Source organism: Drosophila tropicalis, unplaced genomic scaffold, assembly GCF_018151085.1.
Source record: "Drosophila tropicalis isolate 14030-0801.00 unplaced genomic scaffold, ASM1815108v1 contig_4, whole genome shotgun sequence".
NCBI classification, from domain to species: Eukaryota; Metazoa; Arthropoda; class Insecta; order Diptera; family Drosophilidae; genus Drosophila; species Drosophila tropicalis.
In genome coordinates this window covers 3,293,209-3,319,716 of record NW_027172862.1, presented here as the reverse complement: position 1 = coordinate 3,319,716, position 26,508 = coordinate 3,293,209, and the positions used below count along the sequence as shown (strand labels likewise).

The 26,508-nt window shown below is 38.2% G+C and overlaps 5 protein-coding genes across 7 annotated transcripts; 3 read left to right on the top strand and 2 right to left on the bottom strand.

The window, feature by feature from the left end:
- Positions 1-283: 283 nt before the first annotated feature.
- On the bottom strand, positions 284-2,602 carry Naa30A (N(alpha)-acetyltransferase 30 A). 3 transcript variants are annotated; one of them, XM_068285236.1, is made up of 5 exons: positions 2,342-2,602; positions 1,242-2,077; positions 923-1,168; positions 574-855; positions 284-347 (listed from the first exon to the last, which is right to left on the bottom strand). In XM_068285236.1, exons 2-4 carry the CDS (start codon positions 2,073-2,075, stop codon positions 691-693), a joined length of 1,245 nt encoding a protein of 414 aa, XP_068141337.1. In that variant the 5' UTR covers positions 2,076-2,077; positions 2,342-2,602; the 3' UTR covers positions 284-347; positions 574-690. The 3 variants fall into 3 exon arrangements, with proteins under 3 accessions (XP_068141337.1, XP_068141335.1, XP_068141336.1); XM_068285234.1 differs by having other exon boundaries at positions 2,139-2,600; XM_068285235.1 differs by having other exon boundaries at positions 284-855; positions 2,139-2,600.
- Positions 2,603-13,165: 10,563 nt separating this feature from the next.
- On the top strand, positions 13,166-17,305 carry LOC137573417 (mucin-2). Its single transcript, XM_068285353.1, has 2 exons — positions 13,166-13,368; positions 13,436-17,305. The coding sequence occupies exons 1-2, from the start codon at positions 13,166-13,168 to the stop codon at positions 17,082-17,084; spliced, it is 3,852 nt and encodes a 1,283-aa protein (XP_068141454.1). The 3' UTR covers positions 17,085-17,305.
- A 192-nt stretch (positions 17,306-17,497) lies between these two features.
- Positions 17,498-18,808, top strand: png (pan gu). Its single transcript, XM_068285130.1, has 2 exons — positions 17,498-17,771; positions 17,825-18,808. The coding sequence occupies exons 1-2, from the start codon at positions 17,601-17,603 to the stop codon at positions 18,515-18,517; spliced, it is 864 nt and encodes a 287-aa protein (XP_068141231.1). The 5' UTR covers positions 17,498-17,600; the 3' UTR covers positions 18,518-18,808.
- On the bottom strand, positions 18,709-23,288 carry LOC137573254 (solute carrier family 12 member 8). The gene is made up of 8 exons (XM_068285129.1): positions 23,247-23,288; positions 22,576-23,153; positions 21,782-22,329; positions 21,515-21,716; positions 21,213-21,447; positions 20,523-21,140; positions 20,282-20,460; positions 18,709-20,208 (listed from the first exon to the last, which is right to left on the bottom strand). Exons 2-8 carry the CDS (start codon positions 22,818-22,820, stop codon positions 20,049-20,051), a joined length of 2,187 nt encoding a protein of 728 aa, XP_068141230.1. The 5' UTR covers positions 22,821-23,153; positions 23,247-23,288; the 3' UTR covers positions 18,709-20,048.
- A 263-nt stretch (positions 23,289-23,551) lies between these two features.
- LOC137573347 (ESF1 homolog) lies at positions 23,552-26,103 on the top strand. The gene has a single exon (XM_068285274.1). The coding sequence runs from the start codon at positions 23,631-23,633 to the stop codon at positions 26,019-26,021; it is 2,391 nt and encodes a 796-aa protein (XP_068141375.1). The 5' UTR covers positions 23,552-23,630; the 3' UTR covers positions 26,022-26,103.
- The last annotated feature ends 405 nt before the right edge of the window (positions 26,104-26,508 follow it).

Below are 26,508 nucleotides of genomic sequence, written 5' to 3'. Positions count from 1 at the left end.
TATACATAACGCTATATATACATATATGTATGTATATGTATATACAAATGTAGTACACGGTTAGTTCGGATCTATAGACTAAATATATATTCTTGTGTTTTAGATGTCCGTTTTAATATACATACATAACTAATTGCTTGCTTATCATATATCTATGTACATATATAGATATATGTATAATATATATAGTTATATATATGTTGTTTGCTGTATGTAAATCACGTATTGCATACAAAATTGCATAATTTGAGGTTTACTAATAATTTTTTGTTTTGTCGATTAATTTTCGGGGATTTTCCTTAGTTTGCTTTTGCTTTTCACTTGATTCTTGAACTCCTTCTCTTGCCCTAGGTAAAAAAAAAATGATTTAAAATTGAACATAATTTACAATTAGGATAATTGGGTTTTTTTTTTTTTTTTGTTTAGTTCTAATATTAATAATTACACAAAACTTAAGAACAAAACTTTGACAATTCACTTTTCCTTCACTTTCCTATTTATCTTTTTGGGGACTTTAAACACAGAACATACACTCGCTCGAACATACATACATATACAAAAACACAAACACACCTCAACTAAAAAGAGTTCAACTCTCTCTCTCTCTTCGTTTTGGATTTGTTTTTTTTTTTTTTCTTTATATCCGGGCTAGACAACAATTTCATTAACCACATCGGGCTCAGGTGTCACTCATCTGAACCAGAGTTTTAGACGTAGAGCATCCACTCCATTGAGATAATAGCGAAATAATCGCTTATCACGCACGAATCCCAAATTTTCATAAAGTCGCAAAGCTGGCTCGTTTCGCATTTCCGTTTCCAGAACTACCTCATCGGCATTATCCGCCAACATTGCCTAAATACGATAGAAGAAGAGGTTAAGGAAATAAACTAAACCATTTAGAATGATTTTATCGACTCACCTCAATGGCCTTGGTAACGAGAGTTGTTCCTATTTTCAATTTACGATATTCCTTACGTACAGCCAACATGGCAATATAACCTCTTCGACAGTTCATATGCATATCAAGTTTGCATACTATGGCGCCGACATATTGATTCTCATGTGAGGCTAGGAAGCATAATTTTGGCCAATTATATATGAAATAACGATATGTATATATCGAATATGGCTCGGAGAGCTCCGCCTGAATCAGACGCATAATGTCCTAAAAAGGAAAATTGTATGTTAACAAACTGGGCTTCGTAATGAAAAAGATCCTTATGATACACTAAACGTACATGCATTTGAAATTCGGCTTCGTATTCCTTGTAGATGATTTCATCTGCTGAAATGGCAGGAGGCGATTCCACAACTATTAATTGGGTCGAGTCATTGGTGGTGCTTGTTAATGTTGATGCTGGGTTTGTTGTTGCTGCTGTTGTTGGGGTTTCGCTTGCTGCCTCCGCAGAGGTGGAGGCCTGAATGGCATCTTTCCCCGTTTCAAGTGGCGTTGTCTTTGTGGTTGTGGCTGTTGTTGTTTGTGTGTTGGCAGTAAGTGTGCTTGTGGCTAGGATTGTGGTCTGATTTGTTCCGCCATTCCTCGCCAGCTTCTCGGATGATTTCAATTTAATGGTGCTGCTATTGCTGTTGTTGTTGCTTTTGTCCACCAAACATTGATTTTTATGTTTATTGTTATTAATGCTATTGTTGTTGTTGTTGCTATATATGTGATTATTATTGCTATGACCATTGAGGGGCAGGGGCATGGGTGTGGCCACTGCCACCGCCGCAGCAGCCTCCTCCAGTTGATTCGGGCACTTTGCTTTATGCCCATTGCAAATATGCAGCTCGCTTATAAGGCCATTTATTTCACTAAGATCTTTCACACATTTTTTGCCATCAATTGATCCATCTGCTTCTGCTTCCTCTTCAGTTTTATCCATCTCTCTATGTCCATTGACCTCGACCTTATGGTTCTGTTGGAGCTGCTGCTGCTGTTGTTTCGTTTTTTCCATTTTCTTTTTATTTTTGTATTTCTTTTTACTGGCCGTGGCTCCCACTGCAGGTCCTGCTGCTGATGGTGCTATCGCCGCCGCCGTCGTCGTCGTCGCCTTCATCTCTGTGTCCGCCATGACTAGGAAAACGAAAGCAAATTAGTACAACAAACAACAATTTATAATAAATGTCGTCCTTACCCTCCCCCCCTTTTCTGCTATTACAGTTCTTGCTTCTATGGAAGTCAATACCCTTGGGCTTCCCTCTGCGCCCCCTCTTTGACGAATGACTTAAGTTCTTTTGCTTAAACTATTTTTTTGTTTTATTTTTGGTTATATTTTTTACAGTTAGCTGGGTTTTTCATTCACACACCCGCAACTCACACGCACACACACAAACTCACTCTTGATTCGTCTTTCTTCTTCCGCACTTTGTTCCGTTTTTCCTTTTTCTTTTAAGTGGCGAATGGTTATCTATTTCACCTTTTCACTTTTTATAGGGCTCTTTCCATGTGTGTGTGCGTATGGTGAAAAAATTATATAAAAAAAAGAAATCAAATTAAGAACAATTTTGGGTTTTTCTTTCTTATTTTTTTTGGGGGGGCCTCTGCCTCTTCTCGCTATGAATAAATTCACACACACACATATGTATACACGCACGCACATGCATACATATACAATACATACACATATGCATCAAGGTGCAAACAGCTGGGCTAACTCAGTTGCTAACTAAATGTTATCGATAACAATTTAATCGCTTGCACAATGCAACACTGCATTTGTTGGTGCGGGCAAAAATAATTTTAAAATCAACCGCTTGTATCGTAGAAAAGTAAACATTTCCTAACAATTAAAATTAAAATTACGAAAACACGGACAGAACCAGATTTAAAAAACTTGTTTCTAAAGGTTTTTAATATATCTGGTTAGAGATTGCGACCTATTGAAATTTAAATTGAATTTAAACCGGCTCGAGGTCAATCTTACAAAAGAAGATTATTTCAAAGGTAACACACAAAAAGGTGAGCAGGTTGTCTGTATAGCTATTTCAAGAACTACCAAGTTCTATCATCAGCAGACTTTGCTAAAGAACTCCAGAATTGCAATAGCCATACCATGTCCTCAACGCTAAAACTAGTTGGGAATTACATTGCCAACTAAATGAAGCGAAAAAAGCTGGCGGAGCCTACAATACCGAAGACCACCTTTTGTGCATTACCCTTAGGCGCTATGAAATATTAGTGTAAGAGCTTCGCCCTTAACAAACTAAATTCAAGACCTGTTTCTTTTTATACACGGTATATTGTACCATATAGAAAAAGGGTTTTTTTTGGAATAAAATTCCAAATAAATAAATTCAATTTAAATTTCAATAGGTCGCAATCTCTAACAATCTCTAAGATAACACTAACGGAAGGCACGCCGTTATTTTGGAATTTTATTCCAAAAAAAACCCTTTTTCTATATGGTACAATATACCATATATAAAAAGAAACAGGTCTTGAATTTAGTTTGTTAAGGGCGAAGCTCTTACACTAATATTTCATAGCGCCTAAGGGTAATGCACAAAAGGTGGTCTTCGGTATTGTAGGCTTCGCCAGCTTTTTTCGCTTCATTTAGTTGGCAATGTAATTCCCAACTAGTTTTAGCGTTGAGGACATGGTATGGCTATTGCAATTCTGGAGTTCTTTAGCAAAGTCTGCTGATGATAGAACTTGGTAGTTCTTGAAATAGCTATACAGACAACCTGCTCACCTTTTTGTGTGTTACCTTTGAAATAATCTTCTTTTGTAAGATTGACCTCGAGCCGGTTTAAATTCAATGGTTTTTAATATATATGTTTTTTATGGTTTTTAAAATATATGTAAAGTGTTCTTTCTAGAATCTTAAATTAAGAACTAAGAAGCTTATGAAACTTTATGAAATTTATGAATTAGGTCTTAGAATGTTTTACAACATATAAAAGTGAAATTCCAAAATTCATATATATTTAAATAGTGACTGTTCTTTTTGATGAGTTTATGCCAGCGTATTTTGTCCAATAGCAGTATCAAAAAACCTTCGCCTACTTTTTGATTTAACAACTTGAATAAAAAATCAATTTAAATAAAGTTAAATCAAATTAATTTGGATTTAAAGCGATAAGCAACAAAACATATTTCAAATTTGCTTTTGCCGTTTCGTTTTTGTTCAATTTCGGAGCAAAGTGAACGCCTTCGTCTCGGCTTTTAGCAGAGATTTCCTTCCTGTTATGGCTAACGTTTGTTGGTCAACCAACTGCAATGCTGTTTAGGGGGGCGGGGGCCATCTCCTCTGAAGCTCAAGTGTGCTTAGCTCTGGTACAGACTGTGGGGCTCAGGTTCCAGCTCGGGTTCGTCTTATATAAGAAAGACGCACAAGACGCAGCTACGGCAACATCTTGAGATCTTTGCTTTTGTCGATTTTGAGAGCACATAAACAAAAGTTAATGAAAACCAAAAAAACAAAAAAATAAATTGTAGAAAACTACACAAAACGACCAATAAACACTCTTTTGACACGGATCACAGCGGGGAAAGTGTGTGGCCGGGAAAATAGTTCAGCCTACTGATCCTTCAAGAACTTTCTCAGAGCTAATCCTGCTTTAAAATGCTATCCCCATTATGAATTCGAGTGAATTGAGGCCACAATTTGTGACGTCACACACGAAAATATGTAGATTGGGCTAGTAATTAGAAGTCAACATATACAAAAATTACGTATGATTTGCCAGACGATTGAATAATTTTGTGGTTTCTCGGAATTTGCATAGGTTGCTTGTTTATTATCTGCTTCACTTTTAGTTTTCAAAACTCATATAAAAAAAAAAAGAAAGAAAAAAAAGAGAAATAAGAAAAATAAGGCAACAAAACGGAAAAAGGCAAAGCCAAAATTAGCAAAGCAAACACATGGAGAAAGTGAATGGCCGCATAAAGTAAAAGCAGCAGCCACAACCTGAAATAGAAGAAGAGACAAGCAGTAAGCGGCTAAAAAACATAAAAGAGGCAAGTGACAAGCCAACGCCTAAACTAAAAAGCTTTTAACTTGTCTCCAGACACAAATGTGGACGGCCAACAAAAGTGACTAACGATGACACCTGTATAGGCACGCAAGCAACCTTCAAAAATGCTTCATTCCCAAACTAAATCGGTTTAGATATGACCTTGGCATCCGCTTAGTTGTGAGATCAGATGTAAACTCTATTGTGGCAAGGTCTTGGGAACCGGGATTAGATATTCGGGAAGTCATTATATTAAACTTAATTATGATAAGGTTACTCTTTGGGTGCAGTTATACGTAGTTGCTAATATAATTAATAACTGCAATTTGTCTTAATTTAAATGGGAGCTTACGACCTATTACAATTATGTTGTGATTGATTCGAAGTATTTAGTCAGATCAACTAAAGTTATCTATTGTTTTCGTTAAAAAAGTGTATCCTTAATTTCGACTTTAGCCTCAAAAGAAACAATTTATTGTGGTTTTTGCCATCAAAAGCAGTTGCCTTCCATTACTTTAGCTCAAGTCATCTTGCGTGTGTTGCAATTTGCAGGCAAAGTCAAAGCGCAAGCGTACCGAATACTAAGTTGGAAAAACCTAGACACTAAAACTCCTCCCAGTGCGGACTCCCTCCCCCTTTTAACCACACATTGTATTCGTCCACCCTGACAAAACCATTTAACCCAAGCTTAACTCAAGCGAACTAAAATGTTGCAGATGATTTTTGGTTTTTTTCTCTCTCTCTCTCTCTCTCTCACACTTTTTGCCATGTCAGCGTTAAATTGTGTCAAATGTTGTCATTGTCACAAAAAGGCGTAGGCAATGCCTCCCCTCCTACCACATATTCACCACTCCACTCCTTTTGCTCACCTTTTGTAACCCTCTTGCAGTTTTGTGTAAATGGCAATGTTACAAATAAACAAAAACAAATTGTTACCCAAAAATAACTGACTTTTAATTATTTCAAGCAAAACGTGTAAAGCGCAAAATGAGTTTAAGTTATGAGAAGGGGTCTCAGGGGAGCAGCCCAAAGCATGGTTTAGAAATGTATGATCTTATATAAAGATTTACCAGAGCTTACTTTAGAATGGGCTAATACAGAAACTAAAATATACAGTATATACTATATTATATGGTAGTCAATGTAGTTTAATCGACGTCTGATCATAAATATATATACATAAGAGTGCAAAAAATAAATAAATTTCTTAAACACTGGACTGCATCTACACATTGAAAACTTCATTTTCTACAAGTACTTATTAACAAGTACTTACTCTGTCTGGAAAGAAGACCGCATCATTCAAAAGACTAAACTCTTTTGAACTCTAACTCTAACTCTTAAATTGCACAAGAACTTTTTGTGCTCTCATGAGTTCTTTGTGGCTTAATCTTTATAGAGTTTTTCCCTTATAAACAGAGAGAAAAATTTACAAAATCTGAACTATGGATTCTGTCTGTGTAATTTCTTGAGAGGGTCTTACGACACAAAAAAAAAAATTGAATGAGTTCGATTACTTAATTCAGTTGTAAGCTTCATATAATTCTAACCAATTCATTCTGGGGGTCTTCAATACATTCTCTTTCATGAGTTTCTATATATATTCAACTGAATATTTTTCACTAATGTCAATGGCATACATTCATTTCTATGATATATAATTAGAGATTGAAATAAACTGTTATAAATATTTATTTATGCATGCCACAAATCAGAATTTCAATCCAACATCGATTAGGGTTAAAATCCAAATTTTGATATGTACTTGTATCTTATTGTTGGGTTGTTTAATCTTAATTTTAAACTAAGAATAAAAATGAATTGAGTTCCCCGTACAAACAAATATGTTAAATTAAAATCGGATAATATTTGGACAGTTTTGGACGCCAAATAAGATTGCCATTTAAAGAAAGTTAAGAAACGCCCTGAGAAACAATCCAGAGCTTCAAGAATTGTATTAAGTTCATCCTAATCTTCACATTCTTCTGCTGCTTCATCTCTAATTGAGGTGGTCAAGGTGAACGGCTGCTCTTGATGACAGGTCACGCCTAGAGGCAAAGAGCTAAACGAATCGAACGAATAGCTTTGGCACAGAATTCAACTTCTAGAGACACCGAGACGATCGCTCTCATTTTAAGTTTGAAAAAAAAATATATATATACATATTGTATTTCCAATTCATATCGACTACAGTACGGCAAATCAACTGTGGAGGGGAAGGAGTAGATACCACTTGGTAGACATTCATTCACACACAATGTGAGTGTGTGTGTTTGTGTTGTCGCCAGTTGCCAGTCACTGGGGACCGACCGGGTAGAGTAGTCAGTACAATTCGAGCGCTCATTGAAAATGGTCTTCCAGGCTGCGCATGCGCAAAGCCTTCTCTCCAAGAGTTACCAATTCAACTTAGTCAAGTCGTAACTTGGTCGCGGCGGTGTCGAGTTGTCGAATCGTCAGTCGGTAGGCGCGTGTGCTACGGTTTATTTTACACCAGATTTACACTTGTTTTTTGTTGTTGCTGTGTGCTAGTGATTTTTTTGAAAGTTGTGAAACGTGAATAAGTCTCGTCGTCTGCTGATTGACAGGCCAGCGCGCCTCCAAAACCAACGAAAATTGAAAATGTAATTGGAAATTTACGAAAATTTTTGTTTTGTTTATTGCCAGCCCGTTTTATTGTTATTGTGATTGAAAAGTCTTTTGCATATAAAACTTGATTGCCGTCTAAAAGGGAGTGGAAATTCGATTTGCTACCAGCGAATGCAGTTTTACACTCGGCGACCTTGACACAAGGGCGAATCGGAAAACAAAATAGAGAAAGAAACTCCCCCCAACTTCCAAAAATCCAAAATGCATTATGCAAATTTGGTTTTGAAAGACTCGTCGTGTGGGTGCTTAGCAGTTCAGATTGAGTGTTGAAAATGAAACAATTGATTGCAATGATTTAAAAATAAATTATATACAATTAATACGAATAGTCTGTTCCAGTTTTAGTTCATTTACCGGAAATGGGCACCCTAAATGTTAATTTAGTCTAGATTGATTGAATTATCGCTAGTCCCCTGTTAGCATTCAAATCAAGTAGTTACTATTCGATCTATTCACTTATTTATCAGATTTAAGAAGTTCAAATTGTTCATTTGTTCAAATAGTTAATAATATTTTCTAGTTCTATATTGTTGTTTACTGAAATTTACCACTTTCTTATAAATTTTCTCTTAGGCCAAATCAAAAGACTTAGGAAACGAACTCTAGTTAGAATTCAGTCAAACAAAAGACTTAAGCTACGAACTTGATGAACAAACAAAATTAAAACATTTAAAGAAGAAGTAGTTAAAAAGGGAAAAGGGGGAACAAGCTATTTTATATAATCTCAAGTAAAACGTGATAATGAAATAATTTTAACAAACTGCCGCATTTTTCGTAATTATGAAAAGAAACAATTTAAATAAGCAAAAGTGAGGCTCATGTAAAGTGTTTTAAAATACATATATAATTGTTGTTGTTATTGTTGTTTTTGTCGTCATTTGTCGACATTTCGGTGAAAGTGAACAAAATATAAACAAAAACAAAATATATGTATAATAATAATAATAATAATAATTAAGGGAAAGACAACAAATTGACCAAGTAAAAGTTTGCTTAAATCAAAAATCAAAGTGTTAAACAAACCAAAAGATAGTTCCCCTATGTCATACCCTTTGCAATATGGAGCAATATCATTTCTCAATAGATTTCAAGCATTTAAGAAATGAGATAAGAAACGAGAAACAGGACAGAAATGCAGAAATTCCCTGATATAAACAATTAATTCATCACGATTTCAAAACCTATCGATGTGCTTTATTTAAACTGCTTGCCATATTCAATATACCCTTTAATCAATGCTGGTAAGCTGGTAATAAAATGTGGCAACTAAATGGGAATTGGTTAGATCAATAAAAAGACAGCCAAGCTAAGCCGTTGGCTTGGTTCAGTTTTTGTGTTGGACATGATGAAGGAAAAAAAACCGAATCAACATTCACTTAGCTTAAATAGAATTTAACTGGCTAACTTGCCACTAACTTGTGCAAAAGCCAGTCCAACTTGGTAGGCTGGAAAAGCAGGAAAAACAAAAACACAACCAAAACCAAAAAGATATAAAAACCAAAAACCAAACCCCAAACCACAATTTGTAACAAGTTGCAGTAAAAGTGGCTCCATCTCTTTCTATTTTAGTTGATGAATTTTGCTTTTTTTCCATATAGTATTTTTATATGGCGATTTGTCATTTGCTGACTAATAAAGTGAGTAAAGTGAGAGCAGGCAGCAGCAGGCAAAGAAAGAAAGAAAAAAAAAACCCCAGCTTTCTCAATGAAACTTGTCGCAAATGTAAGAAATGTGACCTTCAGTCGAATTAGAGAGTCGTCAGATAGATCGAAATCCTTAAACATCAAACCTAATGTCATACTAAGATCCTGCAGTCATAGGGATCCGAATGAGGCATTCGAATATGAAATTTCTTTCATACTTTTTTAGATTTCCCAAAAAAAGATTAGCTAATGTTGTTCTCCGAGCTTTTAAGGACTTGTCTTCGTTTGTTTTCATATAAGTTGAGAAACATTTGGTTTTCTTTTTGTTATTGCAATCGACTCTCTGACAACCTAATGTCCTGAAGGCTAATATTTTCTAATATCATATCGCCTTAACTACCTGTCCTAAGTCCCTTAGTTCAATAGCTTAAATATAAACTATTACAAATTGTCGACCAGATGGATAGGACTTATTATATAATACTTACCAATTAATCTATCCTTTCTTTATAAGTCAAAAATCAAGGAACTTCTTTATTATTTTTAATTTTTAAATCTTATTTACTAAATTTGATAACTTAGTTCTCTCAAGCAGCCTTAAATCAGATATTAATTCATCGTAAATAGTTGAAGGACTTTCAAAAGTATAATCTTTGAATTCATTCATTAAGGAAAATAGTTAAATAAATGTCTTCTTACTTGCAACTAAATTTAATCTATCTACGAATATTAAGTATGAATTTGGTTCCCAAGCCCTTGACTCGAATGACTTTAACCCTGAACCTTTTTTTGCACCTCTTTTTGTGTCTCTTTTTTTTTCATTTGTCAAGTCAGTCTCATTTCCCCAGTTGACCCTCGTTCCCTAGTTGTTTCCCCTAACGCCTTCTCGTCTGACTGTCATAACAATGCCTGAGTAATTTACTATAATAAAACGCGAAGAGATGGAGCCAATCTTCTGTTTTTTTTTTAAGTTATATATCTTTTTATAGCTCCCTCTTTTTTTGTTTATTGTTAAAACCATTGTCTAAAGTGGCCACTTCATTAGTTTTGGTTAATCAAAGAGCAATGGTTTACTTCAGTCCGACAGTCTCTAATAGAATTGACCTTCAGTCTAAGTCGAAAAAGTCGAAAATCAGACTGTGAGATCTAAAGGTTAGGCATTATATGTATTCAGGGTGGTCCGAATACGAAACCGAAATGGAGACTCATTAAGCTAAATGCATTTTGGGCGAGGCAAACATACAAACATAAAAGCCTCTCTTTTAATACACACTTTACTTTACTTTGGGAAAGAAAGTTTTTCAGAATCGTTAAGTATAATTTATGGTTAAATAACGGTTGCTTTACTTTTAAAGTATATTGAATACTTGGAAGGTTTCTAACAGAAATATAAAACCTATGAAAGAAGATCTGATTCGAAATTATAAAATAATCTTAATAATCACAAAGAAATAGTTCTATAATTATATATTTAACGTAAATAAATTGGTTTTAGTGTCGAACACATTAAGCATTACTTCAATTTGTAAAGTTAGTAAAGTTTCATTTTATGGTTTTAAGAAGTCAAAAAGCGAATAATTGTTATTAACATCAACATAGATTAGGATCAAGGCCTTTTCTGACACTGAACTCGAACAAAATATGAACATGAAAATGGAAATGAAAATGAGTTTCTTTCTTCCGCATGTCACATCTAATGAATGAACATGTTTTAATCGCATTTAATGCTCTTGAATCATTTCAATTAGTTTGAAATTGCCTAGCCCCTTCTTCGTTTTGATATGTATCTTGTTGAGAGACTAGGCCAATAATCAGAAATTACTTAACACACACATTTAATTGTTACCACACACAGACTGTGTATGTATGTATATATGTACATATATTTAATGCGCTCCAGTGACGTCGCGTCGTCAGCGTCATCGTCATCGTCGTCGACGAATCGAAAATGCTTTCCACTCAAAGATTGGCTCACATTTCGTGTGGTTGTTGCAATTGAAACAAATTATTTGCGTTTTGATTATGGTCTAGGTATATATGGGGGACACGCACATAGCCATGAAAGATTATGCAATTACAAAATGCATTGCATTTTACTCCATCTCTTTTGCTTATTCGCTTTTCCCACTTTTTCTCTCTCCCATTTTGTCTTCCTTTTCTGTACGTACATTCATGCAAAAATTGTCTGGGCTATGAGGGGCAATTGTAATTAAAAATGTAATTTATTTATCACTTTCTTTACGACTTAAAATGCAAAATGTGTCCCATTTCATTGCAACAATTTTGCAAAAAATTTAGTGAAAATTATCAGACTGACTGGACACACAATCAGACCAATCAGACACTAAGTCCTTGATTACCTTTTCCTCTAAACTAGCAAAGAAATTAAATTGTATTCCCAAGACGTTTCTTATTGTCATGACTTGTCTCCCATGTGATCAGAATTAAGAGATTCCAATGAACCTTTAAGCCAAATAGAGATAACTGTCAAGGCATTATCCTTTTGTGTGTTTTGGCTAAATATTCCAAGAGTAATAACATTTTAAGATGCGTACATGTAACTCTAGATTCAGGTTAGGTAACTTGATTTTGTTTTTTGGTTTTGATTTTTGTAGAATATGATAGCTTCAAGTATATTCGGATGATTTCTGGAAAAAGACGCCAATTGTGTACTACTTGAATGCCTATATACCTTTAATTAGACATTAAGCTGATCTATAAAATGCAATGAATTCCTGTAAGCACTATTTCTGCTCCAGTTAAAGTGCACATAAGATATAAGTAGATCTGGTTAACTTTAACTTATGCCAGTTACAAACAAACCATTTTGAGTTGGTCATTTAGAATGCCCGGCACGTAGCCGCAAGTAAAGAGAGCTCCACATAACTTGACCATAACTGGTCTGTCTTTAAGTCTTAGTTTTGGTTTTTTGTCATGATTATCTAACAGTTCATTTAGCTAACGGCTTTGCTGTTGCTGCTGCTGCTGGACACTGCCATCAGTAGTAGGTAGTAGTAGTAATAGTTGATCAACGCCATCGCTTTCTATGGCACTCATTAAATTTATGATTTAACTACGGCAATTAAGTGAAAATTAAACGCTTCGATAGGTACTTCACTCTATGTACATACAAACATATATGTATATACATACATACTATTCCAAATGATCTGTGAAAAGTTGTTCCATAAACTAAAAAAAAGAAAAGCCTTTGGAAATTCATAGACAAGATCATTTGCCTCAGGTGCTTAACGCTTGAGATTGCATCATATCCTATCCTCTATCCTCTATGAGGATCTTTTCTGTGGCATTGCATAACAAAATTTATGAAAAAAAATACAAAATCATAAAAAATGACAGTAAATTATTTATGTAGTATACTCCATGACCATGTCCCCCTGCCCCCCATTCACACACTATAATAATGTTAACAAATTTTCTGGTTTTTTGAATTACATTTTTATTTTTTTTTTGGTTTTTGTCGCTGTTTTGTTTTTTTTCTCCATATCTTTTGCCACTTTGTTGTTTGTTTGCTTGTTGACGAAGCTGTCAGGTTTTGACAAAAATTTGTCATGCATTTCATTTCAATTTCATTTCATTTAATTTCTTTTCAGTTGGTATCTCTTTTTTGTCTGTTTTCTTTCCTGGGCGGAAATTAGTGTTATTTGCTTGGCTTAGTTTTCGGGTTTCTCAATACTTTCATTGTTCATTTGAATGGGATCAAAAGGGGGCCGCCAATCGTTAGTTATTTGGCCATTATGGTTTTATCCATTCGAGTAATATGCAATTATGATTTACTTGAACTTTCGTATGGATAACAATAACATCCGACGGATTCGCATTACTTTCTTAAGTCCGCTTAAAGAAGAATCGCTTCTGTGCCTAAACGATTTTGTATGCCTTTTCAGCTTATCACAATGCCAGGCCAGGGCTTGAAATTGGGACTAGTCTTATGTCTGCTAATGCAAATTCAAGCTTTGCCGACAATTCAGCAAAAGAATCGAGTAAACTATGTGCAACAATTGGACAAGAGTTTCTTTCAACCGCCAGAAATTGAGCAGACCATTGACGAGGTGCAAAAGATTCTGGCCAATGATCCAGCATTGCCAAGACTAACGCGGTAAGTACTGCCGAAAAAGGGACCGAAAAAACAAAGTGTGTAAAAAACCTGTTCTATCTCTTCTTAGCGGAGAAATTGAGGAGCTCTATGAGAAGGTTACCCGCGAGGAATATGAGAAAAGCATTGAGGCCGGCGATATGAGTCGAGCCGATAGCATGAGAGCTTTGATGTTGGTTTTACCCTTCAACACGGACAATAATACGGAAGAGAATTTGCAGGAGCTGTACACACGGCAGCCTGTTACTAGGGTAATTGACGGTTATACCCCTCCCGATCCGATTAAGTTTTTAACTCCCGATCCCAATGCCGTGCCCAGAAGTACTGTGCCCGGTGGAAATCCAGCTGTGAAAGCTACCACATACAAGCCAGCATACGCTGCAGCTGTTGCAGCGGCTGCCACCACATATCATCCGCCGGCCCCAGCTCCAGTGATGTATCAAATGGCACCATCATTGGGTAAGCCCTCTATGGACTTTCAGCCGGTGACCAAATTGCCGCAGGCTTATGATTACGCCAAGGGTCCATCTCAACGTTTTAGCTCCCATTACAGCGCAAAGAACGCACAGTTTTTGCGAAAGCCAAAGCCTCAAGCAATTGGACAAAGTCCTATTCAAACCACATCAACGTCCAGCACCGTAAAACCAGTTGCAGATATCTTAGAGAGCCTGGGAATTGTGGGGGGCGGTGTTGGAGGAGGCAAAGGTAATTCAAATGGCAATGGCAATAAGCGTTATGCTTTGGATGATTACTACCCGGCAGAGAGTGCCCCCCAGCCGGTGATAGCAATGGCCGATCTTCGGGGCTTGCAGGGAGCTCGCATACGGCCCGATGCTTATTCCAATTTCAAGCCCCTGAACATAGGCGAAGAGCTAAGAGTTAAGCCCGAAGTGGAGGGTTATCTGACACGATTCGGTATAGTGAAAAAGGCGCCAAAAGCTTTAAAGAAGTCCAAAGAAGCCAATCAGGAACCAACTGGCGAGCATACTGAACTTTCGACGGCTACAGCTAAATTGCCGCCTCAAACAAATTCGGAATTGGCCAAATTGTTGGAGAATCTGCAAGAATTGGAGCGCCTAAATACCAGGGCAACTACAAAAACGCCTGTTAAACCGGTCCCAACAACAACGGCAAGAACAACAACAACCACAACGTCAACGACAACAACCACAACTCGAGCGCCACCCACATCTCCGCAACCCACAGCTCAGTTGATAACCCATGGTGAACCCTTGCTGATTGAGGCCAAAAAACCACGACGGCGCATCGATCCCAATATAGATATCAATTTCGCCAATAAGGGAAATCAACAGACCCCAAATAGTCCAACCGACGAATTGTCAAAGCTATTGGAGAACCTCCAGGAACTAGAAAAGTTACGAATTAATCCAGAAAATGTGCTAAAAAAGGTTGGCCCAAGCATCGCAACCACACGTGCCACCACGACTACCACCACTACCACCACGGCAAAGCCAACAGTCAACCAATTAAACGAGGCCAGAGAATTGGAGCTTATTTTGCGGCAATTGCAACAGCATAGTTTGGCCAGCACCACTATAAGACCTGTAATACCCAAGAATTTGGATGGACGTTTGGGGCCAGCACGAGCCAATACCCTTGGACCCGGTGATTTGGTACAATTGCAGCGACTCTTAAGCGATGATCGAGAGCTGGAACGGCTGTATGAGCAAGCTAGAAACAGCAAGAAGAAGCCATCAACCACCAGTACAACCACGACGACAACAACGACCAGCACGACCACCCCGCGTCCTACACCAAAGACAACACTACCGTCATTACCGTCTGTAGATCATGCTCAATTCGAGGCCCTCATCACAAGGGTCCAGCAATTGGAGCGTCTGCAGCATCCGGCACCAACTGTGCCCAGTTTTACCACACGCAATGTGGTGCAATCGGAGAGCATAACGCGGGCCAATCTGCCAAGCAACGATTATGCACATCTTCAGGATTTGGTTTATGCCTCCGAGTTGCCAAATTCTGGTCAAGTGGAAATCTCGACGGCTGCCTCCACTGCCAAGCAGCGACCACTGAGCCATTTTGAACGCTCGAACGGCCTGCTTCAGGATGTTCAACCACAAGACTATGTCCAATTACAGAAATTGCTTAGTAAAGTGCAGGAACTGGAACGCGTTCAACTTCAGACAGCGAAACCCACCACAACAGCAACGCCAAGCTATCATCATCATCAACTGGTGACAGCCGCCTCGGGACGCAGTCAGAATGTCAAGACCCTGAATGGTGCCCACATTGTCTATGCTGAGACGGCACCAGAGCCGGAACCAGAACCGGAACTCAAGTTGGATTTGCCCGTTTATGAAAAGCCCCAGAAGAAGCCAAGTCAAGAGCAAAGCTCTAGTGAGGAGTTACGTGAATTGGCCATGTCTCAACCAGCAAATCCTGCAAGTGCCAATCAATTCGATGACGCTGAATTCGAACAATATCAACAATTCTTTAGCAGCCTGGAAGACAACCACCATATGCAACCTATTTATAAAACTATAACTTCGACCACTTCGACGACGACAACTACAGCAAAGCCAACTGTGAAAGAGGTTAAGAGAACAACTCCTCCCAATATTACAACGAAAAAGGATAAGACAGAGGATCTGGCGGAGCTCCAGAAATTGCTGTATAATACGCAGCAATTGCAAAAATTGGGCGTAGCCTTACCCCATGAACTTTCGCAGCAGTTGGAAAGTCAATTACAGGCAAGTACCACGACTTCGACAACACGGAAAACTAGCACCACCACGACCACTGCGGCACCGGATACCTCATCGCCGGCTGTATTCTCCTTGACTACCCTGAAGCCTGCATCGCCCCGTCCACCAAGACCAACGCCCACGACAGAGATGAGTGCCGAACTGCCCATTTTTAGTGCCACCAAAATTATAGAGGCAGCCATTAAAAGAGCAGCAAATCGGATAGGTGTGGCAACAGAGCAACCATTGGGAAGCCTAGGAGCAGGATTCCGACGTCGTAGCGATGATGAGGAAGATCTAGATGCAGGAGGAGATGATCAGGAGGGTGTCTTAAATGGAGATCTGATGGCAGAGTTTAGTGAATTAAACTATCAGCTGGCCAAGCCAGATCCAGAACCAGAGAAACCCCAGTTGGGACAAGATCTCGGTGAGATACAGCGTCTAATAAGTAATCTTCAAGAACTGCAGAAGCTTAACGTAAGCCTAGACCAGGTGAAACCAAAAAATCAAGCAACCACAGATGCATTGTATTTGCAATCATTGGAGAAAAATGCCAGTGAAACCTTTAAAAATAGAAGACAGAGTGAAACCACCAGCACAAGTACCGTGGCCATTTCCACTGAGAAGGAGGACACCTTCTCCACCACATCCTCACCCACCCGCCTTAGTTTAGATTTGGGATTGATGGATGATGGTGATTTGGCCGGAGACTCGCCGGCTTCTTCTACTACAGACTCTTCATCGACGCCATCCCCGCCGAGTTCCTCATCCACCGAAGAGTCCCGCAATGGTTCGCTTGATGATCTGGCTGATTCTTTTGGTCCTGATCCGATCACCGAAGAACCTTTACCACCAAAGAAAAAGAACGGTTTCTACTTCTTAGCGGACTGGAATTCATTTTTAGAAGTTGGCGATGGTGATGACCAAGTTGTGGTACGCCTCAGTCCCAAAATTGGCGATCCACGGTTATTTTTGCCCGTTAAAATACCCTCGTAGTGGCATTAAATAATACCTATGTATACCTATAGCTAAAAATAATTGTGTATGTATATATTTCTCTCTTCACACTCTCTTTGTATTTATTGTAGTCACTGGTTACTTTTTTTTTACTTAATCATAAGTTTGGGCCTAAGCTGTAAGAGTCAATTCATACATACATATATCTAGTAGTACGTATACGTATTTAAGGAAGATGAATAAAAACACGTTTAAAATCATTTTCTTTCTTTGTACTTGACATCAATTTTTGAGAGAATCATAATTCACCATAAAAGACGACTACAATAATGCTAACTTCACCAGTTAATGAAAGTTTTTTTAAGTTTCTTAAACTTGGCGCCAAGAAGTTGTCGCTATTTGTGTAATCGATACAATTTAAAGCCTATCGATTTTGAGCGCTACGAACAAAATTTAACTGTAATTGTGACTGATATGTTCTTATTTTGTGTTTTGTGTGAAAAAGTTATTTTAGTTTTCTAAGGTGTTTGATTTAATTGTTTTATGTAATTAATAATGGATTTAGGAGACCCAAGCTTGCGCCCAATACGTGTCCTTGGAGAAGGCTCTTTTGGGCGAGTGTTTCTATGCATTCAACACGAGGGACGACATCAACAGAAAAATGTTTGCGTCAAGCGGATTATAATTAAAAATCCAAAGGCGGAATTGGCATTAATCAAAGAAGAGGTGAGTTGGGGTAAACTGAATACCAACATAAGACCTCATCATTTCATTCACAGATCTATATAATATCACAACTGCGCCATCCAAACATTGTGCAATTTATCCGATCCTTCAACCATGCCGGCACCGTCAATATTGTTATGGAGTACGCTCCTAATGGCACTTTGCGCGACGTCATCCAACAGAACAAATTGGGAGTGGACAAGGCCCGGCTATTGCAGTATTTCTCCGATATGGTCATTGGCCTCGAATATCTTCATATACGTCATGTCATACATCGCGACATTAAGCCAGAAAATATGCTATTAGATTTGAATAATCGTGTCAAGATTGCCGATTTCGGTATATCAAATGTTCATGCACCATCAAAGCAATCTCAAACAGGACTTGGGACTCCGCTCTATATGGCCCCAGAGATAATGTGTACCGATGGCAAAATTGATTTTAAATCCGATATTTGGTCATTAGGCTTGGTTATATATGAACTATGCATTGGACGAAATCCATTTGCTAGTCTACTTAGGCCAAATGCCAGCGCCCAGAGTGTCCATAATGTAGTGATGGCCTTGAGTAAGCCCAAATTAGATTGCCAATTGATGAGAATACGCTATGATCCAATTTGGCCTAGAATTTGTGAACAAATGGTCGTCTATGAGCAGGAGAAACGCATTTGTTTGCCTGACCTACTATCTCTGGATTCGTTCATTACTTTAACCGTCTATAAGCAATATTTTAATTATAGTTATTAGTAAAAAGTGATAAAGAATCTTATTATGCCCATTATCTATGATTCTTCTATAAACCATCTTTGTGATTTCATATAAACGTGCTTCTTCTTTATCAATTAAGGGATAAAATTTGAATCCTAGAAGCAACTTTGCCTAGAAACTGGCAGGTGGATACAATAATCGGAACAAGGGCCCAAAATAAAAATCATCAGTTATCTGATTATCAAATTGTTTGTTTTTTTCTCTTCACTATTAGTTTTGTCTCATGTTTAAATACACATTTTTAATAATTAATAATTATTGTTATTACAATTTGTGGGGGTTACATGTGCACTTTGCCTTTGTGTTTCATTTCATTTCGTATAACTAGGTACAATTTATGCTAAATATATAGTATGTAAATATATACGCATACAGAGGATATACATACATATGTATTATATATGCATCTATATGTATATATGAGTACAAAAGAGTTGAAGACATTTTGTATATTTTTTGGGTGATTTTACATATAGTGTATGTATGTAAGTATATTATACAATTATATATTGATAGTGATTATGGTGGAGAATCGATCGGGGTGTTTTTATTTCTTTTCTTTTCTTTTTTTTTGACTAATACAAAGGACAATCAAATGCATATAAATAAACAATTTCAAATTAATTTCACTTTGTGTATTAAATGCAAAGGCGCCGAAATGTTTTGTCAAATTTGGTGAAATTTGATTTTAGTTTCTCTTTCTTTCTTTTTTTTTTTTTTTTTTTTTTTTTTGGACTTATTATTATCTCAGTATCACATATGTTTCCACTTTCAATATGCAAATAAACACGAACATAAAAAAAGAATAAAACCATTTGGAAACATATTCATTATTTAGCAACAATTTTACACGCTTAGCAAAACAAAAAAAAAAAAAAAAACTGAACAAAAAAAGAAAGTTAAAGGAACACATATTGGAAACCTATTTGCAATTCCGGAAAATGTTCATAGAATTTGAAATCGGAATAGGAATTGAGAATAGTCCTTTAAAAAAAAACGATTTAAAACCAAAAAAAATGCAAAATTTTAAACTTATTATTAGTAAATATTTAATATTAGTTTTTTAATAGCCACACTTTAATTTTATAAGGACTGTTTTTTCAACTGAAGAGAATTGAAGGAAATTTGCAAACAAAAAAATATTAAGTCACGCGTTAAAACGGTTAAAATTTGAAAATTGATTTTGGTCAGATAAAATAAAAACAAATTTCCATCAATTCATCAGCCTAGAGAGTTTAGTTTAGAGGAAGTGCTGCTAGTTTAAGCTTGGTAACCAAACATTACTCTTATATAGATATACACATACATATAAACACCGAAATAGATTGGTATATATGTATATATATAGAAACACAGACACGTAGTGAATACATATGCATATATATATAGTTTAGTTAAGCTTTTTAAATATTGCTTGCCACAGCCACACACACTCTCTTTCGCCCTACCTTTCACACCACTCGCCACTATTTCTCTCTCTCTCTCTCTCTCTCTTTCTCTCGCCTTCTCTTTATATATCATCAATAAGGCGACCCTCAATCACAGATGAATGGTGATAGTTGGGACGTGGTCGGAAATCCTCATTTTGTTCATTAAGCTGAGTGGGCGATAGATCCACATTAGGACACGAGGGTGTGACCACGATTTGCTCATACTCATGCATCCGTTTTCTATATAGATAAGGGATATACAGAGAGAGTATGCTGGGTTATTATGAACTATTCAAGCTTTCGTATAACTTACCCAAAGCAACGGAATATCACACTCTTGAGCCAGGCAAAGAAATTAAATTCAGCTGTGAGACCAGGCTTAACGGCAGGATTGGCGGTGCCGACATAAAACCAGATGACAAAAACGACGAAAAAGCACGTCAAGGCGTAATACCAGTTTACCAGCAGCATAACTAATAGTTTTGTCACGGCCTTAACAATGGGCAAATACAGGTTCTGATTAGATGATAATGAAAAGGATAAGAGACACTTACTCCGAGCAGTGAAGCCCAACGGTTACAGAAACCGGAGTACCAGTTTTTCGTCTTCGAGTGTATGGGCGGACGAATGGGGGCAATCGGTTCATTCTCATCTTCCAGTTCAGTTTGCATTGTTGCACTTTGTGGATCAACAGAAACCGTTGTGACTGCTGCATCGCCATTTTGCTCAGTAATGTCTCTTTCTGCTGCTGTTGAGTTTTGATGTGAAGTCGTTGCCTCATCTTGTCTACTTAATCCTCTATCTCTTTCTCTTGATGGCATCGGTTGTTCCACTTGATGCATGGGTGAATTTTGTGGACTCTGTAAATTTTTATGACGCACACGGTCGGGAAACAAGAGATCCAAATCATTGCCACCATCGGAGACACTGCCATATTGTCGGGTCTCATAGCTAGGACTCGAGGCCTGTATGCGAAAGCGTTCCTCGCGTTGTTCCTGTATATCAAATGTCTGGGCCAAAGCGAAATACGCATAATCAATACAGGCATAGGTCATCAGGAATGGCATTGTCACTATGGGGGCCAAGAAGTTGATGTCACCGACTATAATGAAGGTGACTGTGACAACAGCCACCACCGCCATGGCATAAAGTGGAACCTTATTGGGTCCGCGCTGCCAAAGTAAGAGAAAGAGAACAAAACAAAAATAGAAAAAGATTTTATTTGCGTTTAGTTAATGACTCACTCCTTTGCCTAGGACATCGATGCCGGGTATAACACTCTCCTTGGATATGCTCTGAAGAACACGGGGTGTACCATACATGGCGCCCAAACAAGAGGACATACTGGACACATAAATGCCAGCCAATAAGAGAAAATGTACTGCCGACACTTTGACGGCAATCATGAAGTCATCGTACAAAATCGATCGCTGACAGGTGGCGCCCAAAAACAATACGAAAACCAAATACAAAAAGGTCCTAGAGAAGTAAAAGTACCAAACATTAAAAATCTTCATTCGGCTTATTAAAATTATGTAAACCTTACGAAGTGCCAAAGGCAGCCAAAGTGCCATTTGGTATATCCGTTGAGGGAGCGCGCAAATCTCCGCTCATATTAATGCCTGAAAGTACACCAGTGACTGTGGGAAAGAAAACTCCAAAGACACGGAACCAAGTATATTCGTTTTGATATTTGGGCCACAGGTTTTCCACAAAGTTATTGCTGACCCATCCATCAAAACCATTTTCTGAAACGCAGAAGATAGAGAGTATAGAAATGGAATATTTCAAGAGTGAAATATTTTTTGCTTACTCGGATCCTCGCCTATAAAGCTGCCCACCATAAAGTCCAGCGCCGATATTAGTAAAATCATTAGCAATATGAATTGCAATTTGATAACCCATTTAACGCCAGCCACATTGATGCAGCCAAGAAGCAGGACAGCCGCAGTGGCGAATCCTCGAATGGCCCATTTACTACCGGCCAGACCCACCAAACCGGCCATCGATTCGCCAAAACCCATGACATTCAATGCGCAACCTACTGCTTGGCCGAAGCAATACAGTAAACCCAAAGATCCACCAAAACGTGAGCCCAGTGTATGGGCTATAAGGAAATACACTCCACCACTCTCCACACGACAACGTTCACAGATACCTATAGCCGACAGGACACTGACCAAAGCAATGACCACTGTACAGAATATAATGAGGACAGCATTAATAATGCCTGCCTGTGCCACAATCCAGCCGGAACGAAGGAATACAATAACGCCAAAGACATTAATCAGGCAGGATGTAAAGACGCCATCCCAAGTGCCGAAGAGCACAGGTTGAGAGATGAAGAAATTCGAACGCCACCTGTTGGAGGGTTAAAGAATCATCATCATCATAACAACATAAAGGAAAATGGATGCAACCGTTATTCCACCGGAACAGTTGCCATATGTTTTCATTAGGAACTTATCCCTTTACGGCGGAACAAAAACGACTTTGCGTGACGTTTTTTAAGCAATCAAATGCGTTGTGCTTTTTCCTTCAGTGAAATCGATATTCCACTACCGTAACCGTAAATTTGAACTTTCATTCCTTGGAGGGTTTACTTACCAGGGTTTATCGCCCTGCTCGCCGGCAAATATTTCATTTGCTCCCGAGGCATGATGACCGCCGGCCGCATATGTATATTCATTACCCAAATCAACAAATCCTCCCGTATTGTTATTGTGATGATTACGTTGCCGAAAATTGCTAACCGTTACCTCTCCGGAGTCATCATCTTCGTTGCCCAAACCAAACCGCTGCCAATCCACTGTGCGGCGAGAAGTGCCGTTACTTTCTGCACTATTACTCATACTACTGACGCACCCCCCGCACCTGACTCTGCTTGCTTTGCTGCCACTCTTATTCCGCTGCTGCTATTTGATTGATTCTTTAGTTGGGCCTGGCTCTGATCTAATCAGCTGGCCATAAACATATATGGGATTTTTACGTTTTAAACGTTCTTCCACGCAGGCAAAGGCTAGGTAGAGTAAGGCCAAAGGCAGGTGAAATCTCAGCGGCGACAACAAAAATTATGAAGAAAAACAATAACAATTTCTATGGCTCTCTCTCACTCTCTGGTCGTCAATCTCATTCACTTGCAGTTAGATGCAGCAACAGTGGGCCATATTAGTTTTCATGGTATACTGTTAATGTTTACAAAAATAAAATTTCTTAAGTTTACTGCACTTTGTTTAATAAAACCACAGAAAAATTTATGTGCAGGTCGTCATCGATACCTTTTGTTGCTATTTATTTGATGTTATTGTTGTTGTTGCTGTTGCTAGCGTGAGGCCGATAAGCGATAAACCAAAAAAACCCAAGAAATAGAGTTACCAGACAGTTGTAAAATAATACTTTTTGAAACTAAAAAAAACATAAAATAATTAAGAATGCTCTTATAGTTCAAACTGGTTGAATTTATTAGTTCAATCATATGAATTTTATATTTTAAACTTTAATTTTTGCCATACAAATATACTGAATTATAGAGTATATTTTTTTCAGCCGTTTTTGGTTATCGCCAAGAGATTTGGCATCACTGTCGCCGCACCGCACGTGTTGATATTTGATTTTTGTATTTTTGTATACGACTTGCGGTTTGAACGTTCAAAAATATTGAAATGGCCAAAGATAAAGAGAAGAAAGCAAAATTGAAAGGAAAACCCAAGGAACGTGAGCCAGAGAAAGCAAAATCATTCGCATCCTCTACAGCGCTCCAAGTGCCCACCAATGGCAACGGCGAAGCGTCCACCTCAGGAATATGGCAAGATTCCCGCTTTCAGCATTTGCTCGCGGATCCTCGATTCCGGGGAGTGCCCAAGGTGCAGCGTAAGGTGAAGATTGACAAACGTTTCGAGGGCATGTTCACCGATGACAAATTTAAAGTCAAGTATACGGTGGATAAATATGGCAGGCCAATTAATAAAAGCAATGCGGAGGACTTAAAAAAGTTCTATGAGCTAGATGAAAGCGATGAGGAAGACGACAATGATGATGTGGAAAAGGAAAAGGAGGATGTTGCGAAAGAGGGTGAGGTGGAGGAGGATGATGAGGAGGCCAAGGAGCGCCGTCTGGAGGAATTAGCATTGGTTCATGAAGATCGCCCTGAAAAGGATGACTTTGGCAATGATCTTTTGGACAGTGATGGCTCTGAGGAGATACCAGAGACATTACGGCAACGTCTGACAAACCCAAATATTGATTATGCTCGTGGTGAAGGTCGTCTCATGAGTGATTCCTCTTCTGATGATGATACCGAGGCAGAAGGCGACGACGAGGGACCTGAATTGCAGATAGATCATGTTTGGGGTGAACTGGATAATGATGCAGAAACCACAGAGGAATCGACCAAGCGTTTGGCCATATGCAATATGGATTGGGATCGCATAAGAGCTGAAGATTTAATGGTGTTACTAAGCTCATTTTTACCATTAGGTGGCAGTGTTCTAAGTGTCAAGATTTATCCCTCTGAATTTGGTAAAAAACGCATCGCTGAAGAGGATATGCATGGACCAACGGAACTTATCAAAAAGAGTGTAGAGGACGACGACGAGAATGTCAGTGATGATGATGATGAGGAAGAGGAGGATCTGGTCAAAGAGCAGGACAGTGATGCCGAGGAAGGGGATAACTATCATATGGAAAAATTACGCGAATATCAGCTTAATCGTTTACGTTATTATTATGCTGTGGTCGAATTGGATAGTGTGGAGACAGCCGATAAGATATATAAGGAATGTGATGGCATTGAATATGAGAGTTCTGCCACACGAATGGACTTACGTTTCATACCAGATGATACGACATTCGATGAGGATGAGCCTACACAAGAGTGCAATGAAATGCCGGATTCCTCCTCGTATAAACCTCGGCAATTCACTACTACGGCGCTGCAACAGGCTAAGGTGGATTTGACTTGGGATGAAACAAATCTAGAGCGAAAAGAATTGGGTGATAAGTTATCATCGGGCAAAGTAGATAAACTCAATGACAAAGAACTGCGTCAGATAGTCAACTATAGCAGCGAAGAGGACGATGACGATGATGATGAAGTAGAGCTCCATAAAGATATAGTAAGTCAGCCTGAAGAAAATGTACAAAAACCAGAGGAGAAAAAGAAACTATCGAAAAAAGAGCGTATTGAGAAATATAGGAGTCTATTAGCTGAAATCAATGAACAAGAAACAAAATCGAAAGGTCAAAAATATGAAATGGAAATGTCCTGGCAGATAGAAGATCCAGCTGTTGAGCAAAAGGTAAAGGAAGAGAAGTCAGAATCTAAACAAAATCTGACACCCATCGAGAAAGTCATTCAAAAGCGTAGTGAAAAGAATAAACAGCGCAAGGAGCAGCGACGACAAAGGCAAATCGAGGCCAACGGTGGAGTTAATGGTGATAATTCCGATTCCGACTCCATACCCGATGGTATTGATATGAATGATGCTTATTTCGCCGAAGAGTTTGCCTCCGGTGACTATCAGCCTGCCAAGACCAAAAAGTCGACGAAAAAACAAAAGAATAAGACAAACCGGGAATTAGATGAGGATGAGCAAAAGCAGGAACAGGAATTAGCTCTTCTGCTGGATGATGCCGATGCCGATGAGAAGCAACACTTTAGTCTTACAAAAATTCTCAAGGAAGAGCAATCGACTGAGGGATCCAAGCGCAAACGTCGCAAGCAATTGAAAAAGGCGAAAAATCAAAAGGAATCCAAAGAGCCCGAAGATAATTTCAAGTTAAATCTTGATGATTCGCGTTTCAAGGCTGTCTACAAGTCCCATGAATATAACATTGATCCCACCCATTCCCATTATAAGGCCACCAAGGGTATGCAGGAGATCATAGGCGAGAAGCTGAAACGTCGTCACAATCAGGTGGAAAAGAGAGAAACCAGTGGGGATGGCGTTGAGGATGAAGATCAGGATAAGCCCAAGCGATCAAAGCAACAGTTGGAGCAAAGCGCTTTGGTCAAGAGTCTGAAGATGAAGTTGCAACAACACAAAAAACTTTAAGCCATCATCTCTCCTCTTATATTTGTTTGTTTGTATAAATCTTAGTTAGCATTACAAAATAAATTTGTATATGAAACCAGAATGTAAAAAATTTGAATTATCTACCATGTGATAGCTTTCTCAGTTTAAATTTAAATCTCCAATCAACTGTCGTTTCCTGACATATTAACTGATTATATAAAACCGATTTAGGCCTGTTGAAATATTAATTAAACGAATGAAAGACAAAGAGAGTGCAGCTAACCGTCTCTCCCCACATATTCCACTCCTTGTTAATGCAGGCGGTCTGTGTGAGTGTGTTATGCAAATTTCATTTCTATTTTCTATACCATATATCTTTTAAATGGCATATTAATTTCGCACAAGTTTTGTCAATATAAAGGGGAGAAGGACCTCTAAGAAATATATATATCTTCTTGATTCTGCCTAACTGTTTCTTCTGGCGCTTGAAATGTGCCTAAAAGGGAGAGCGGCCAATTTTAATAAC